The sequence below is a fragment of the Microcaecilia unicolor genome, chromosome 12 (assembly GCF_901765095.1).
Source record: "Microcaecilia unicolor chromosome 12, aMicUni1.1, whole genome shotgun sequence".
Taxonomy (NCBI): Eukaryota; Metazoa; Chordata; class Amphibia; order Gymnophiona; family Siphonopidae; genus Microcaecilia; species Microcaecilia unicolor.
In genome coordinates this window covers 1,243,951-1,263,189 of record NC_044042.1, presented here as the reverse complement: position 1 = coordinate 1,263,189, position 19,239 = coordinate 1,243,951, and the positions used below count along the sequence as shown (strand labels likewise).

At 45.7% G+C, this 19,239-nt stretch overlaps 1 protein-coding gene across 1 annotated transcript; it reads left to right on the top strand.

Annotated features, from left to right (window-relative positions):
• The first annotated feature begins 2,127 nt into the window (after positions 1–2,127).
• On the top strand, positions 2,128–17,430 carry LOC115482246 (cytochrome b561 domain-containing protein 1). The gene is made up of 3 exons (XM_030221896.1): positions 2,128–2,315; positions 3,458–3,495; positions 15,108–17,430. Exons 1-3 carry the CDS (start codon positions 2,171–2,173, stop codon positions 15,609–15,611), a joined length of 687 nt encoding a protein of 228 aa, XP_030077756.1. The 5' UTR covers positions 2,128–2,170; the 3' UTR covers positions 15,612–17,430.
• Positions 17,431–19,239: the final 1,809 nt, after the last annotated feature.

Here is a 19,239-nt window from a genome sequence, read left to right as displayed (position 1 = left end):
TAAGCTCCTTCAGTACCTTCAGATGTAGCCATCCGGCCCCATCGCTTTGTTCACCTTTAGTGTAGCCAGCTCCTCACTAACACAGTCCTCTGAAAATCGTTCAGGGACTTCCACCCCTCCACTTTTATTTCTGTTTGGCTTCTGTCCTGTTCCTGGACTTTCAGCTGTGAACGCAGAACAGAAATACTTCTTGAACAATTCCACCTGTATCAACTTCTACCTATTCCTCCCCTTCACCTTTGAGTCTCACAATGCCACTTTTGCACTTCCTCCCATCACTAACATATCTGGGGTTTTTTTTCCATTTGCATCTTTCCTTTCCTGAATACTGTATCACCTTCCCTTAGCTTTTCTAGATATTGTCGCTTGTCTTCCTCTTTCTGCAATCTTTTGTAGTTTATAAAGGCTAACCTTTCTCCTGACCAGCCTCCTTTTCCTCTTACTTCTATTTACTTTCCATACAAAAAAGCTTGTTGCCCTTATAATAGCTTCTTTCAGTTTTGACCACTGTTTTCCAACTTCTTCCAGACGTTCCCATCCAGACAGCAATTCCGCGAGGAAATCCTGCATCTGAATAAAGTTCATTTTTTTTAGAAGTCTAGAACCTTCACTGTTGAATAAACCCTCTACACACCTATCTTAACATTAAACCACACCATCTGGTGATCACTGGATGCCAGATGATCACCTGCTATAACATCAGAAACACCCTCCCCATTAGTAAGCACTAAGTCCAGTATGGCCCCATCTCATGTATGGGTTCCATTACCAACTGTGGAAATAGTTCCCCCTATAGAGAATCCAGGATCTCCCTGCTTCTAAAGGACCCCGCAATAGGGATACCCCAATCAACATCTGGCATATTAAAATCGTCTATTAGTAGTACTTCCCCTTTCACAGCTGTATTTTGAATGTCTTTAATTAAATCTCTGTCCTCGTCCGTCTGTGAAGGAAGCCTGTATATCGCACCTATTTAAATACGTTTGCCATTCCCTTTTTCCAGATTGACCCACAGTGCCTCTTCCTTACCCTGTAGGTTTTGCAATTGTGTGACTTTAATATTATCTTTAACATAATGCCACGCCCCCTCTTCCTACTTGGTCTCTTCTGAACACATTATAGGCCGGTATAAGTGTATAGCAGTCATGATTGCCATTAAATCCAAATCAGCCTCAAGATCTAAAACCTTATTTCCCATACTTTGGGCATTAGTATATACTGCTTTCCAGACATTGCCCCTTTTTCTCCATTTGTATAGAGATATTTATTGCTTCACTTACCCGAGGGCTTGTATCACCCTGCCTCGATTCTAGTTTAAAGTTCTCTTCAAAGTTAGAACATAATGGTAATGTGCAGGTCCAACAGTGCTCAGTTCCAGTAGTATTTTAGCAAAAGGTTCAGCTGCTGTAGAGCCTTTTCCAAAATATCTTCAGCCGTGCAGATGCAGTGGGAGCAAACACCTTAGAAATAGACATGCATAGAGCCAGTAGCTTCCAGGGGAGGCGCTGACATAGACATGGCAGTAGCAAAACTTGCATGTGTAATACCTGTGATTACCTAGCGAGGCTGCACTTCTAACATGGTTTCATTTTGGAGCTAGACTTGACATTAGGAAACATGACTCATTCATTGATTTTTCGTGTAAAGCCTTGGCCATTATGTGCCACTGAGCAGGTGTGGAAAGTTTTCCTGTGTGTTTTCCCCATTGTTACATGGGCAATAGCCTTCCCTTTGAAAATGGATATTCACAGTATTTGCAGGTGGAAATCACGAATAAGACTTCCTAAAATAACCCCCGCTTTATACAGGTGCAAAAAGTAATGTTGCAGAGGGATATTAGTGCTGTGTTTGGGATTTATCCCTTTCTAAAGCCAACCCTGCAAACTGCTGCTGGGATTTGTATCCTTTCATTGCATTGACGTAGTTGGGGAGGAGAAGGTAGTGCCCCCCTCGGCCATGGGGGACTTAAGGGTCAGGGATGTGTTAGAAGCGAGCTGATTGTTTACCTGTGTGCAGAGAGAGGGATTCGGAGCGTTGCGCCGCCCGACCTGCAGAGGTCGCTGCTGCGGCTCAGCAGCTCCTGGTTGGGCCTTCGCGCCGGCTTCTCGCTGGACTGGAACCCGGAAGTGACCGAGGCCGGCTTGGAAGAGTCCCCCTGAGCCCAGCTCTCATGGCCCGGTGTGGCGCCCCCCAGCTGCCGGGGGGAAGCGAGTCCCGGCCTCGGCGCCTCGTGCGCTCCCTGCCCGGTTTACTGGCTCACCTGCTGGCCCTGAGCTTCACCAGCTTCCTGATGCTGCTGTCTCGGCCCGGAACCAGTGAGTGCCCGGGGGAGGGGGGGGGGGGGGGTTGGTTGGTTTGTATGAGAGAAGGGATGGGTGGGGGGTTGCATGGACAGGAAGGGGGTGTGGGGATGGGTGGGGGGTTGTATGGGTAGGATGAGGTTGGTTTATATGAGAAGGTGGGGGGGGGGGTTGTATGGGTAGGATGAGGTTGGTTTATATGAAGAGGGTGGGGGGGTTGGTTTGTATGAGAAGGTGGTGTTGGGGGGGGGGGGTTGTATGGATAGGATGAGGTTGGTTTGTATGAGAAGGTGGGGCGGGGGTTGGTTGGTTTGTATGTATGAGAGAAGGGATGGGTGGGGGGTTGCATGGACAGGAAGGGGGTTGGTTTATGTGAAGAGGGTGAGGGGGGGTTGGTTTGTATGAGAAGGTGGGGGGTTGTATGGATAGGATGAGGTTGGTTTATATGAAGAGGGTGGGGGGGTTGGTTTGTATGAGAAGGTGGTGTTGGGGGGGGGTTGTATGGATAGGATGAGGTTGGTTTATGTGAAGAGGGTGGGGGGGTTGGTTTGTATGAGAAGGTGGGGGGGTTGGTTTGTATGAGAAGGTGGTGGTGTTGGGGGGGTTGTATGGGTAGGATGAGGTTGGTTTGTATGAGAAGGTGGGGCGGGGGTTGGTTGGTTTGTATGTATGAGAGAAGGGATGGGTGGGGGGTTGCATGGACAGGAAGGGGGTTGGTTTATGTGAAGAGGGTGAGGGGGGGTTGGTTTGTATGAGAAGGTGGGGGGTTGTATGGATAGGATGAGGGTTTATATGAAGAGGGTGGGGGGGTTGGTTTGTATGAGAAGGTGGTGTTGGGGGGGGTTGTATGGATAGGATGAGGTTGGTTTATGTGAAGAGGGTGGGGGGGTTGGTTTGTATGAGAAGGTGGTGTTGGGGGGGGGGGTTGTATGGATAGGATGAGGTTGGTTTATGTGAAGAGGGTGGGGGGTTGGTTTGTATGAGGAGGGTGTGGGTTTGTGTGGATAGGATAGGGCTGTGGGGTTCATTGGGAGTGGGTGTAGCTCTGGACTGGGGGAGGAGGGCTGTGGGGCTTGTTGGGGGGGGGGGGGGGTGAGTCGTGAGTCCCAGCGATAAGGAACTTCTTAGCTTGTTTTCTCCCTGTCCTCTCTCTGCAGGTCTCTTCTCCTGGCATCCATTCTTCATGGCACTGGCAGTAAGTGTTCTCAAGACTGTCATAAAAATTTAAATACTGGGTCAGCAACTATTCCCCAAATTCTATAAAGTTGGATTCCCAACGTTGTGTACATGGTTTATAGAATAAGGCAGTTGTGTGTGCAGCTTAACTCAATAAATGGCTGTTAATTCGAACTACGTCAATTACTGGCTATAATAGGCACTAATTAATAGTTGTGCAACTTTCCTCAGAATTCTGTAAGTTGCACAAGGGGGTGACGACATGGGAGGGGCAGGTTTTACAATACTATCGCCTAAGTACAGTTAGATGTGAGCCAGTGTGCTTGTGGCAAATGGTAGCTGCACAGATGAGGACTCGTGTGCTACTATTTCATAGCAGCGGTTTCACACAGAACTGCCGTTATACAGTTCTCATTAAGTGCACATCATCACCGATGCACTTCTTGAAATTCACCTATATGTATGGGGGTCATTTTTATTCTTTTCAACCCAACAGGAGTTGTAAAGAATTAAATGGATTCAGTGACTGTTAGCTTTCTGTCTGGGGGCAAAATAACTCTCTGAAATTTAACAGAATGGAGATAGACTGAATATCATCTGTGTAAATGAATGATGTTAAATCAAAAGACTGAATCAATCTTGCTAAAGGTGGCATGAACATATTGAAAAGAATAAGTCCCAGTAACGAGCCCTGAGGCACTCCACAGGTAACCAAGCAAGAATCAGAGACCTCCTTATTCCAGACAACCCTATATGATCTGTTGAACAAATAGGAACAAAACCAGCCGAGAACACCAGATGCCTATGTTCTGAAGTCTATCCAATAAAAGAGCATGGCCTATTAAGTCAAAAGCAGCCAAAAGATCTAGTGAGAGGAGTAAAGCAGTATTCTTTTGATCCAGGTGAGCGTGAATGAATCTATTTAAACCTATTAGAGCAGTCTCAGCACTGTGATGCTTATGGAATCCAGTTTGCTTGGGATCTTGGGCCAGGTCCACCAGAGGATGTCCAGTTAAGCTTAATTTGGATAAATACACCATTAATCTTTTTAACTACCTTGGGATCCCCTCTTTGACACAGTCTATCCAGATGGCTGGTCATGTTCTGCCGGTAGTTGAGTCCATACAGGTCTCTCCATCAGCATATTTCCAGTAGCATTAAGACCTGTTTCTTCAAACTGCGAATGCTGTATTCAGGGCCGGTTTTAGCAATTGCGGGGCCCTATGCAGACCAGTTCAGTGGGGCTCCGCGCCTGCACCCCCTCTCCTGCCTCCGCCACCATAAGCCATAATTTATCAGAGTTTAAAAGGCGGTTTAGAGCTCTCAGAACCCCACCTCACCCCGTACCTTGATGTGCATCCACCACGTTTCAGTAGAGAGCAGCAGACAGCGGCATCGATTTTCATATCTTGTCAGGTGCCAAGCCCAGATCTTCTTTACTGCTGCATCCCGTCATTGTGAAAGCAGGAAGTGACATCAAAAGGGGGTGGGACGCAGCAGCTGGCGGGATATGGAAATCACTCCCACTGCCTGATGCTCTCTACTGAAATGTGGATGCAGAGAGGTGTTCCGAGACAGGAGGACAGACGTGCCAGAGATGCAGGGCCCTGTGCGACCGCCCTTTGCCCATGCCTAAGACCGACCCTGGCTGTTTTCTGTTATTCGGCTGTTCTCAGTTACAGCTCTTCGTATTCTCTCTGTTGTAATGCCCTGCTTCACGGTGCTAGACAGACAGCTATCCATTGGCTTCAGTTGGTACAGAATGCCACCTTATGCCTTCTTACCAGGGGCAGGGCAGTTTGATCGTATTACTCCACTACTATGCACAGAACACTGGCTTCCTGTGACCTTTAGAACTTTTTATAAGGTGCTTCTCTTACAAAGCCCTTAATTCTGGTCACCCCACATCTCTCTCTCAACTTCTGATGCCCTACTGTCCCCCCAAGATTGTAAGCTCTTTGAGCAGGGACTGTCTTTCTTCTACCGTGTTTCCCCGAAAATAAGACACTGTCTTATATTAAATTTTGCTCCCCAAGACCTGCTAGGTCTTATTTTCAGGGGAGGCCTTATTTTTCGGGGAAACATCGGGGTCACCCCCCCCCCCCCCCCTCGATCGGCGGCTCCCCCCCTCGATCGGCGGCTCCCCCTGCCCTCAGTCGCTCCCGGAAGTAACTAACCTCTTAAATGCTTCCTTTCACCATTCATCTTCGCACTCGCCGCAAGCAGCAGGGCTGGCCACTCCTTCCTTCCGTGTCCCGCCCTCGCCTGACGTAACGTAACGTCAGACGAGGGCGGGACACGGAAGGAAGGAGTGGCCAGCCCTGCTGCTTGCGGCGAGTGTGAAGGTGAAAGGAAGCGGTTAAGAGGTTAGTTTCGGGAGCGACTGAGGGCGGGGGGAGCCGCTGATCGAGGGGGGGAGCCGGCGATCTCGGGTGGGGGGGTGACCCCGATGTTTCCCCGAAAAATAAGGCCTCCCCTGCTAGGTCTTATTTTCGGGGGAGGCCTTATATTTTCAAATTTAAGCAAGACCTCTGCTAGGTCTTACTTTCGGAGGATGTCCTATTTTCGGGGAAACACGGTATGTTTGTGCAGCGCTGCGTACGCCTTGTAGCGCTATAGAAATGCTAAATAGTAGTAGTAGTAGTACTCTATGTAATCTGTTCTGTTGCACTTTTCTGTCTCCTTGTTTTCCATTAGGAAAAGATTGTTTAGTGTACAAAGTCCGTTCCTTTGGAATTCTATCCCTGTGGACCTTCACCTGGAGTTTTCTCTGCCTGTTTGTAAAACTAAGCTTAAAATATACTTGTTCCATAAGGCATTTTGGCCCTAGGGAGCCTGTCGTCGCCCGACTGGGCTGGGTATTTGGCATTATGCAGTGTCCGTTTCAGTTTCTTTTCTTGCTCTGGTCTCTTCTCTTTTCTGTTTTGTTGTTGTTCTTTCTGTGCATCTTTGTAATATTTTGTTGTAAACCACTTTGATTGTATTTCTTCAAAGCACTATATTAAGTTTATTATAAACTTGAAGAAACATATCTGTTGATTGTAAGAAATTTGACAGTTGATCAAAAGCTAGAGACTCGGTTAGCTTGGAAACAAAAGGAAGATTATCTACTGGGTGAAAATTTGGAAACTAGCTCCATGCCAAGACTACGATTTTACATCGGTGGACAGATATATCTGCCAATTTCCAGGGACTGGGAACTAATCCCTGCTATACAGCACGATACATTTCAGTTCTTATAGTCCTCATAGTACCTACGCAGCTCAACACGGATTACAAATCCAGAATCTGGAACAGTTACATTATATGCTAATCTGTCTTTATTCTCTAGACTACAATTATTGCAAAATATTGCAGTGAAAATAATTATGTTTAAATCTAAGTTTGACAGGGCTATGCCATTACTATTGTCTTTACACTGGCTCCTAGTAATGGTGCGAACTGATTTTAAATTACGATTTTCTTTTCAATTGCTTTGTCAGTGTCCCTAATTATGATTTCCTTTCAAAAGCTTAGAATATCTACTTGTTCCAGTTGTTCAGCTTATGTTAAAATGCTTAATTACCATGTTTGTCTTCCCATAAGAGATTAGGGGCCCTGTTTACTAAGCTGTGCTAGCGTTTTAGCGCATACTAAAAATTAGCATGCACTCAGCGTGTAGACGGTTAGTGCACGCTAACACGCCTCTTGCGCAGCTAAGTAAACAGGGCCCTATATATCTTGATGGTGCCAGAATTATTGAATTCTTTGCATTTAAATATCAGATTGGAACAGATATGAAAACATGGTTATTTAGTAAATATTTGTAATTCAGGTTATTTCTGGGTCCCTTTACCAAGCTGTGTTAAGCCCCAGTTTTTCGAGTGCCAGAAATGATGAGCGGCACGTAGCGGAACGACCGCTGGACTCCTGCAGTGGGGCCGATTTGCCACGTGCCATTGCCATGGTGGCCCTACCCGCAGCTTTGTAAAAGGGCCTTCTAGGTTTTTTCTTAGGATTTTAAAATATTTCTTTAGTGAATTATTTTGTATAAACCATCCAGAGCTCTAGTGGTAGTGACAGAATATATTAATTTTTATTACTGAAACTATAGCCTGATGGATTTCCCTTTTTTTTTAAATGCAATTTGTAATTAGTGAACAAAGTGCAAAACTTAAGGCTCTGTAGTAGTAATAAATAAAATGACAATTACAGGGAAGAATTGTTCTGAAGTATTCCTTAGACCTCAATAAAACGAGAGAACCAAGAGCAAGCCTGGAGCAGTAACCAAAGAGAGGGGCTACAAACGTAACTATATAGGGGTCTGTCCTCACCACAAAGCTTATAGTAGGAAGAAACAGGAAGTTCCTGCTTCTTAGTATGTAGAAGAAATTTAAAAAAATATAGGTATAATTCCATACATTGGCCCCTCATTTAGGTGGTGGTTAAATTAAACATATTGACATTGGCAAATTATTCCATATCTTTGGTCCTTGAAAAGCAAAAGTGTATTCCCAGACAGATTTCAGCCTCATATTTTTTTACAGAATGTACATAAGTATTGCCATACTGGGAGAGACCAAAGGTCCATCAAGCCCAGCATCCTGTTTCCAACAGCGGCCAATCCAGATCACAAATACCTGGCAAGATCCCAAAAAAGTACAAAACATTTTTTTTTTTTTTTTATTTGTATGAAGTCTTTATTAATAGACAATATAGCATTCCAATACAGTATGACAAGATAAGCCTCGAGTCTTGATACATAATACTGAACAGAAATCAGAGAGAACATAGTGAAAAATACATTATGCAGTTATCAACGCATTGCTAAGTCCATGTTCCCTATCCCGGCTACTGAAGAAAAACTAAGAGACCTGAACAGCGAAGCCCTAAAAACTTCAAGGTTTATGAAACTTTTATCAAAGGATAACAAGACCCAAACCCCTTTCCCCCTCATTCCCCCCTCCCTCCCCTTCCGGACTTGCATCTTTAATTCTCCTGTCTACTTCATTTGTGAGTATAGCGGATGTAAGCATCCCATGTTGAGCGCCATTTAGGCGTTAGGTTTCGTCTTTCAGCCATGAGCCGCTCCATCTCGCAAACATACCCCATCTTTCGGAGCCATCTATCCAGCGATGGGACCACTGATAGTTTCCAAGTGGCTGCTATTACAATTCTAGCTGCACACATGGCATAGCGCACAAGAGCCTGTTGGGTGGGAGAAAATCCCGCCACTTTTGCCGAGAAAAGGAAAATGGTTGGATGCCAGGGAATCGTCCGACCCAGCCAAATCTGCAGTCTACTTAGGACCATTTTCCAAAAGGCTCTAATCTTCCTGCAATGCCACCAGATATGACCCATAGTTCCCTTGAGACCACAGCCCCTCCAGCACAAGCCCGACAAGGCAGGGTAAATGCGCTGAAGGCGTTCCGGTGACATATACCACCGAAACAGAACTTTGATAGCATTTTCTTTGAAAGGTACATGAGACGACACCTCCGCCGCAGCCCGCTCCATTCTCTCCCATGCCGCCTCCTCTATTTCTATACCCAGCTCTCTCTGCCAGCTCTTCCTATGTATGGTATGACTAGGTATAGACTGATTAAGAATGTGGTGCAATCGGGATATCAACCCACCTGCCATGGTCTGTCCCTCACAAATTTTTTCTAAAGTTGAGTGCTCCCTCTGTATCACCTCCCGAACTGCCCGAGTCTTAAGGAAATGTGTCAATTGAAGATATGCATATTCGTCAGTCCCCACTACCGGGAACTGCTCACGGGCCACCTGGTATGGCATAAGGGACTCCCCTTCAAATAATTGACCCCATGTTTGCAAACCCCCCTCATACCACCTTGTAAATGGTCCTACTTCAGTTCCCGGGTAAAACAAAGGATTATGTGCTATCGAGGACAGACGAGACAGTGTACATTGACGCTTTGGAAAAAGACTATCCCAGTTGGTAAAGGTGACATATACAGAAGGACACAGACCCTCCCCCAAAGACCTAAGAGTGCTCGGCATCCACATAAGCGCTTTCAAGGGCCGTGCACCCACTGTAGACTGCTCTATATGCACCCACTGCCTATCTGGGTAATCTTGATACCATTCCACCGCCGCACGCGCCTGCACTGCCCGATGGTACCGAGCCAAGTTAGGGACCCCAAGTCCTCCCCTGTTTCTTTCCTGATACAGAAAAGCTCTTGCTAGCCTAGGGCGTTTACCCGCCCATATGAACCGCACAATACGGTCTTGCAATGCAGCTAAAAATTTGCGGGGCATCTCTATTGGGAGGGCTTGGAACAGATACAACAGGCGCGGCAGGATGTTCATCTTAATGGCGGCTATACGGCCAAACCAGGAAAGTCCAATATCTCCCCAGCTCTCCATATCCTCAGCAAGTACCCGGGAAAGACCCTTATAGTTTGCAGTGAAGAGCTCCGAAAGTTGAGCAGTGATATTCACTCCCAGGTACCGAAGACTCTGAGGGGCCCACCTAAATGCATACAGCGATTTGGCTTCCTCCACAATTCCTGCTGGGAGAGTCACATTTAAGGCTTCAGTTTTTGACATGTTTACTTTAAACCCTGAAACTGCAGAATACTCTTCAATGTCCCTCAAGAGCTCAGGGAAGGTAGTTAGTGGTCTAGGGACAAACAACAACACATCATCTGCGAATAAGGACAGCTTATGTTCTCTCCCCCCAATGGTTATGCCAGTGAACCCTGGGTTAGATCGGACCCTTGAAGCAAACGGTTCCATTACCATGGCGAACAATAGCGGAGAGAGAGGGCACCCCTGCCTGGTGCCCCTATGTAGTGCAAACATATCAGAGTTACCTCCATTCACTCTAATACAAGCTTTGGGTGAGCTATAAAACGCTTGTATCCACCCTCGAAACTGCGGCCCTATCCCAAATGTCTCCAACACTTTATACATGTAGGGCCAATGCACCCTATCGAAAGCTTTTTCAGCGTCCAGACTCAGGAGACACAGAGGCCTATCTAGTTTTTTGGCTAAATACATGATATCGAGTACTCTCCGCGTATTGTCTGTTGCCTTTCGGTGTGAAACAAAGCCCACCTGATCAGGATGTATTATTGCAGGGAGTAGAGGTCCCAACCTATTAGCCAACACTTTAGCTAATATTTTGGCATCAGCATTCAAGACCGAGATAGGGCGATACGATCCACATTCCACATGGTCTTTATTAGGCTTAGGTAGCACAGCTATCCATGCCTCCAGCATAGAGGGGGGAAGCGATTCCCCCCTTCCAATTTGGTTAAACAACTCGGCTAATAGTGGTGCTAATTCGGGGGCAAATTTCTTATAAAATTCATTCGGGAGGCCATCCAACCCCGGGGATTTACAAGATGGCAAATGCTGAATTGCTCTCTGAATTTCAACCGGGGAGACGGGCTCCTCCAAAGTTGCTCTTTGTTGAGGTGTCAAAGAGGCAAGGTCACTCTCAGCTAAGTATTCTGTAATGGCTTCCACAGAAGGGTTAATCTCCCTGGCGTACAACTCCTGATAAAATTCAGCAAAACGCCGCCGTATGGCCTCCGATGTGTTCAGAATATCCCCCCGCTTCCCCCGGATATGTGTGACCGCCCGTGTCACCTTTTGCTTGCGCAAGCGTATGGCCAAGAGTCTACCTGCTTTGTTAGTAAATTCATACGCCCGGGCCCTCAATTTAGATTGCAGCTGGCATAGGTGCTCTGAGTAAATAGAATCTAACTGGAGTCGCTGGTTACGCAGTTCCTCCAGAGTGGCCTGGGACCCACTTGCCTTATGTCTCGCCTCTAGCACCCGAATCTTTTCCAAACATTGTGCCAATTGTTTCCTACGTATCCTTGCACGTTGGCTAGCTATCTTTAAAAAGTAGCCCCTGGACACCGCCTTCATTGTATCCCACACAATACTAAGGGAGGGTCCCGATTCTTTGTTCAGTTCCAAGTATTCTTTCAACACCCTCCTATAGCCTTCCACTACCTCCCCCTCTTGCAACACACTAGCATTCAGTGCCCATCTCTGATCCTTAACCTCCACCTTAATAGAAGGTAGCGTCACCCAGACAGGCGCATGATCTGAAATCGTCACATTCCCAATACCTGCCCTCGGACCCCGCTCTGAGAGCGACACGTCAAGGAAGATATAGTCAATACGGGAATAAGACGCATGTACTGAAGAGAAGTAAGTATAGTCCCTCACACGTGGATAATTAAGCCTCCAGACGTCCAGTGTTCCCAAAGAAAGGGCCAGCGATCCTAAGGCCAAAGAGTCCCTATTCCCCACAGACTGGGCAGTTCCAGACCGATCTAATACCGGATCCATGACCCCATTAAAGTCACCCCCCAGAATTAGAGAACCCCGGGCGAATGTGGCTAAAAGATTCTTCACCTTAGTATAAAATGCCCCTTGGTGGTCATTAGGTGCGTATATTGAAGCTAAAGTTATATCCACTTGGTCTATGTTTATGTGCAAAAACAAAAAACGCCCCCCTGGGTCCCGTTTAATTTTATCTGTTTATGAATCAAAACCGCCACACCCTTTTTCCTAGAGCCATCCACAGATGAGGCAAAAAAAACCTTAGAGTACTGTGGTTGGTGTAGGAGTCTCTCATCCCGCTGGCGGAGGTGCGTCTCCTGCAACAGTACTATATGGGGCTTCAAATGCTGGAGCTCTTTAAGTAGTTTTTGCCTTTTTTGAGGCATGTTCAAGCCTTTTACATTATATGATAAAACCTTTATATCTGCACTCATGGCTGACATCTAAAACCAGATGGACCTTCCAACATGGCCCCTTGATTGCTTCTATGTTCTTCAACTCTCACTTTATGCAAGTCCGGGCCTCCCCCCCTCCCCCCCCCACATCCATACACCAGTCAGGGAAACAAGTCCCCTAAGTGGGAAAACAAAGGAAGAGAAAATAACCCACAACATGCCAGGCACCCCACCTCCCCCCCCCCCATCCCGTCAGCCACTTCCCAATTACCATCAGGTCCCCAGATCATTTAAACATTTCCATTTTGAACAGCTCTCTTACAAACCCCATTTGTTTCCCAGTTCTTCATGCCGCTGTACACGATACCCACCCACCACATCTCATTAATCTTCTTCACATCTTAAGGTCCCCTCTAGTTTACGTTCTCCCCATCAGCTAAACAGATAAACATTCGGATCCCAAATTAAGACCTCCTCTGAACATTTAGAGGCAAAAGAGAGAGGAGAGAAAGAGAAAAAAAAAAGAACTTCTAAACTTAGTAGCAACAGTCATTTATACCACACCATGTCACCTCCTGTCCGTCTCACCCTCTTATTTGCAAAGTCAATCACTACAAACCCCAAGTGAGTTACTTCACCAGAGTTCAGGTTCCCTCTGCTGCAACCCGCCTCTTCGAGTTGCTCTTTTTATTATTGGGTTCGGGGATCCGTTGCCATTTTTGCAGTCTCGCTTTAGTAGCAGGCGCCACCGCTCCCGGAGGTGTCCCTGAGTTCACCAGCCCCGCCGCATACAGGGACGCCCAGGCTTCTGGCAGTGAGCAGGCTCTATGCTTGGCCCCTTTGATTGTAAAGATCACCGAAAAGGGGAAGCCCCATCTATATGCAATGCGTTCCTTTATGAGGACGTCCAGCGCAGGCTTCAACAACCTTCTCTGTTGTAAAGTGAACTGGGACAAATCTTGATATACAGAGACCTTTGCTCCGCCGAAGTCCAAGTTCTGTGTTTTTCGTGCACAACTTAGTATCTGCTCCTTGACTTCAAATTTATGGAACCGAACAATGATGTCTCGCACTTTATTATCTTGTCGCGGGCCCAGTGCTCTATGCGCTCTATCCAACTCAATGGACGCTGCCTCGGCCTCATCGTCGCCCATCAATGTGGCACATAAGGTATGTACAATTCGGGAGACATCCTCCGTATCTCCTCCCTCAGGAACACCTCGAAAGCGGAGATTATTTCTCCTGCCCCTGTTTTCGAGGTCGTCAATTTTGTAGGTTAGTTCCTGTGTTTTACGGTCAATTTCTTGTAGTTTTGCCTCGTGTGAAACCAGGGATTCCGCATGCTCTTCCAGTCTCACTTCCACATCCTCCACTCTGCCACCCAGTTCTTTTAAATCAGAGCTCAAAACATCCATTCTTTCCAGTATTTCGTCTTTTGATTTTTGAATGTTTTCTTGGATGCCGGTTAGAATCTGCCGAAGTTCAGCCGAGACTCCCTTTTTTGCCGGCGGCTTGCGCGATTCTGCCAACGAGAGCGCCGAATCGGAGTCGGATGGTGAGCCCGGCGCCATTACCTCGTGGCGCTTTGAGGCCCGGCTGGATCCGCCGCCTGCAGTCTTCTCCGTTTCTTTAGTTCGCGAGGACTGTGCTTTGCTCATGACGGGTGGTTGCCAAGGACCGTGGGAACGTGCTCTTCGCGGTTCAAAACACCCGATGGCCGCTTTTTATTGCTTTTTATGGCCTCGAGGGTCGGGAGCTATCAAGCTAAGCTGCCATCAGCAGTGGTAGTACAAAACATTTTATACTGCTTATCCCAGAAATAGTGGATTTTCCCCAAGTCCATTTAATAACGGTCTATGGACGTTTCCTTTAGGAAGCCGTCCAAACCTTTTTTGAACTCTGCTAAGCTAACCACCTTTACCACATTCTCTGGCAACGAATTCCAGAGTTTAATTACACGTTGAGTGAAGAAAGATTTTCTCCGATTCATTTTAAATTTACTACATTGTAGCTTCATCGCATGCCCCCTAGCCCTAGTATTTTTGGAAAGCGTAGACGCTTCACATCTACCCGTTCAACTCCACTCATTTTTTTATAGACCTCTATCATATCTCCCCTCAGCCGTCTCTTCTCCAAGCTGAAGAGCCCTAGCCGCTTTAGCCTTTCCTCATAGGGAAGTCGTCCCATCCCCTTTATCATTTTCGTCACCCTTATCTGTACCTTTTCTAATTCCACTATATCTTTTTTTGAGATGTGGCGACCAGAATTGGCGTGCGGTAAGCCCGTGTTGGCTTTCTAAAAAGGCCCCTTAATGTTTAAAGAGTCATCATGAAGTCAGGGAAGGAACAATGCAGTTACACTGCATTTAAATAGTACAGACCTGTATAGGTCCTGCTCGCTGCTCAAGCCATTAGGGAACATTATTCAAAGGTATAGGGCGGGTTATCACCTATGTACAGAAGAGTGCAAATGTTGTGTCTTTTTGATCCTGGGAAATTCTATAAAGACCATCAAAAGTTATGCGCCAAATGCAGCGAGCATAGCGCAAATTGTGTAACGGCATCTGGGCGCCTGGATTGTGTCATAGAATTCGAGCACGAGTCAGCTTTTTATTTGTTTAATGAGATGAGGTGGGTTTTTATTGTTTTATGGAGAATCCTTTACAGTGTTCTGTAAGTTGACATGCTTAGCGGGAATAGCGGTAACACCTATGACAGAAGCGCACAGATTGGCGCCTGCCTTTACATGACCTGTTATATAGAATGAGAGGTACTGAGCTATAATATCATCTGCAAGAAAGAGCTGTATACTACATTGATAATGTCAGTTTCTGCCCTCACTTCAGATGCAAGTCTGAAGTTTGTGTCGCTTGTGCCCCAGTCTTCCCTCTGTCCATGGTGATCTAACTCCTTCTTCTTTCATGTGCTTTCAGTTTTGTTTGTGTCTGACGGAGGCCATCCTTCTCCTCTCCCCGGAGAATTCGCCCTTCTGCTTCTGTTCCCGTAACACTAAAGTGCGGCTGCACTGGATTGGGCAAAGCTTTGTGATCCTGTTCGCTGCAGCGGGCCTTGTATTCATCATTTCGAGCAAGAACCGAAGTGAGCAACAGCACTTCACCTCCTGGCATAGCATCTTGGGAGCGATCACCATTGCTGCCACGTGTGGACAGGCGCTGTGTGGGGTTTTCCTCCTTTTTCCGAAACTGGTAAACATTTCTGGGGTGGCACGTTTGAAGCTTTACCACATTACCTGCGGACTGGTCGTCTACCTCTTTGCCACATTGACTGTGCTCTTGGGGGTGTGTTCTGACTGGTTCCAGGCCCAGATCAAGGGAGTGTTGTGGTACATCTGCCTGCTGCTGCCGCTCTTTCCAGCACTGATCATCATGAATCAGATTCTGAATGTTTACCTGCCTAAGAAGAAGCTGGAGATCTGAGTTGCCACTAACAGGATCCTACTCATTTAATCTGTTTGTTACTTTTCCTTTCTGCCTTTCATTACTGCTTCTCTTTCCCCCAGACTTTGCAGCAGTTTTCAAAGAGAAAGTACAGACACATGCTTTCACTTTGGAATCACTGTAGGAGCTTAAAGGACGCTACAGGCTGGTTAGCCTGACCTCGGAGGTAAGTTAATGGAATATTTGCTGCACTTTCTGGACACAAGGCAGCATGGTTTTTATGAGAGGTAAGTTTTGTCAGACAGATCTGATCAACTTCTTTCATTGGGTGACCAGAGTTAGATCCCAGGAGATCACAAGATGTGAGTGCTTAGATTTCAGCAAAGCCTCGACACAGTTCTGTGTAGGTGACATGCAAATAAACCAAGGGCTCTTGGTGTGATCTTCATGTGATTGACTGGATCAAAAATTAGTTGAGTGAGAGGCAACTAAGGGGACGGTAAATGTCGTTCTCTGTGAGCAAAGGGTGGTGTTATTGATGTGCTGCAAGAATTAGTCTTCTGTCTGATTTGTTCAACATTTCATAGCAATACTGAGGATGGACTATTGGCAAAGGTTTCCCTTGTGGCAAATGATACCAAATCTTCAATAGGGTAAACACCCTAAAGGAGTAGAAAACATGAGGATGGATCTAGCAAAGCCTGAGGCCCTGTCTAGAGGAATGGCTAAGAATTGATGCTAAAAAGTGGTGGTGGTGGGGGGGGGGGGGGGGGGTGTCATGCATTATAAGGGGAAGGTCTTTTTTGCAGTGGCAAAAGTCAGGATGATGCAGAGAAAAAGGCATGAACTAATTCTTTAAAAATGAGGGCTGTGAAGATTCCAAGCCAGAAACAAAAAAAATCACTGCAAAGGGCACATACAGTAACATAAAAAGCCTCTTAGTATTCCTAACTTCTTGTAGTATGGAGGAAAAAGAAGTCGGTGCTTTCAACTTGTAATTCAGTGACTGGCCTGAAAAACACTTTCTCCCCTGCTTACTAAGCTGTGCACTAATGCACTTTGGGCTGTGTTGGCATTGCTGCCTGGCAGTTTAGTAACGGAGGGGGGGGGGGATTGTTTTTTGTGTGTGAACAGAGAAATGATTATGCTTGAAATATTTTCTAAATCATAAAAAATCTAAAGAATACGACCTCTGTTTCACTGGTAGCTCGAGGTGTGTTACAGCCAGATGCAGAGGCGGTTCCCTGTCTCCGGCAAATGCCTTACTTGGCATTTCATTTCATTCTGTTTTTCATCTGTTTTTGCCCTTTTGCTTTTACTAATCAACAAATGAGGTTCAAACAACAAAAAGTATAAAAAATCAGCTTCACACCAAACCCCTCCCCCAAAACAAAAGTATCCACCACCACCCCCCGAAAAAAAAACAACAAAATGACCCTTTTCTCTATCCCTCCCAGATCTTCTGGTTTCATTATTAAATTAATGACCAGCAGATAGAAAATGGATAATAAAATGTGTTTTGTTCATGCAGTGCGGAATTTTAAGTTCTGGGATCTGTTGCTGGAGGATGTGATCGAGGCCACCAACATAACTATTATTAAAAGAAGATTTGACAAACTCTTGGAGGAAAAGTACATAAAGTTATTAGCCAGGTAGACTTGGAGAGCCTTTTCTTATGCATGGATTTGGGATCTGCTGGGTACGTGTGACCCAGACTGGCCACTGTCAGAGACAGGTTGCTGCTCTCAATGGACCTCAATGGCTTTTCTTATTTCTTAGAAAAACACTCAGGACTTACCTTCGGCAGGCACAGTGTCCCAACTTCACTAAACAACATTCAGCATCGAAAAATACTACTTTCCAAATAATAAAAACAATCTAAACTTTTAAATATACTCATTGCAAAATATGTTGCATCACTTACTACTTATCACTTCTATAGCACTACAAGGCATACGCAGCGCTGTACATCATACATAAAAAGACAGACCCTGCTCAAAGAGCTCACAATCTAAGTAGGACAGACAAACAGACAGAACTATTAAGAGGTAAGGGAATTAAAGAGGAGGGGGAAAAGGGTACAGGAGCTCTTGAATGGCAGAGTAACCCATAATATTAAAAAAAATGCCAACTGATGTAATTGGTTGAAATTGCTTCTGATAGAAAGACGTTTAAGTTCATAAGTTATATTGTGCCCTTGGGTGGAGGGGTTTTTGCTACGTTATTTTGTTGATGTTTTCAGCATTTTCTACTGGCCCATACATTCATAAAGGAGAAGGGTCACATCTGAGTTGTGATCCAGTGCATAAACTGTCTGCGTTGGAGTATTGCCATACTGGGACAGACCAAAGGTCCATCAAGCCCAGCATCCTGTTTCCAACAATGGCCAATCCAGGTCACAAATACCTGGCAAGATCCCCCCAAAAAGTACAAAACATTGTATGCTGCTTATGCCAGAAATATATTCCCCAAGTCCAATTTAATAATGATCTATAGACTTTCCCTTTAGGAAGTGTTCCAAAAACCTTTTTAAAACTCTGCTAAGCTAACCGCCTTTACCATATTTTCTGGCAACGAATTCCAGAGTTGAATTACACATTGAGTGAAGAAAACTTTTCTCAGATTCATTTTAAATTTACTACTTTGTTGCTTCATCGCATGCCCCCTAATCCTAGTATTTTTGAAAAGAGTAAACAAACATAGCAAAATAGCAGATGATGGCAGAAAAAGACCTGCACGGTCCATTCAGTCTGCCCAACAAGATAAACTCATATGTGCTACTTTTTGTGTATACCTTACCTTGATTTGTATCTGTCATTTTCAGGGCACAGACCGTATAAGTCTGCCCAGCACTATCCTCGCCTCCCAACCACCAGCCCCGCCTCCCACCACCGATTCACATCTACCCATTCCACTCCACTCATTTTTTTATAGACCTCTATCATATCTCCCCTCAGCCGTCTTTTCTCCAAGCTGAAGAGCCCTAGCCACTTTAGCCTTTCCTCATAGGGAAGTTGTCCCATCTCCTTTATCATTTTTGTCGCTCTTCTCTGTACCTTTTCTAATTCCACTATATCCTTTTTGAGATGCGGCGACCATAATTGAACACAATATTCAAGGTGCAGTCGCACCATGGAGCGATACAAAGGCATTATAACTTTGTTTCAAATGGGGTAGCAAAGTGGGCCTCTGAGCTTGAACTAGCATCTCCGTAGAAAAGATTTCTAAGGTTCCTAGCTTGGTGCTCAGTGCATACTGGCTTGTTTATGCTGCAGGGCCTTTGCCCAGAATAAAATTTAGTTCCTGCCTGCCTAGGGCCTTTTTCTGTGACTTCCAAGGGTGCTTTTGCCTATTATTTACTGTTCAAAATTTGTTGCACCAGCACTCACCTTGTACGCAGAATGGGCTGGCTAAATACTTCTATGTGCAGAGTAAAAGTATCCAATGTCTACTTAATGTGTGTGACCTGAGGCCACGATTTGTTCACTGTGGGGGTTGTTACCATCTTGCTCCATCTGATACAGTTGACATATTTAGCTGTTTTCCCAAAGCTGCCGAATTTTCACCTGCAACTGTGTTACCAGGTTGAAAAGGACATGGACAGAAATTGGTACCATCCACATCATTTGGAGGACAGTTTTCAGAGGCGTTTCTGCAGGTAGAGCAG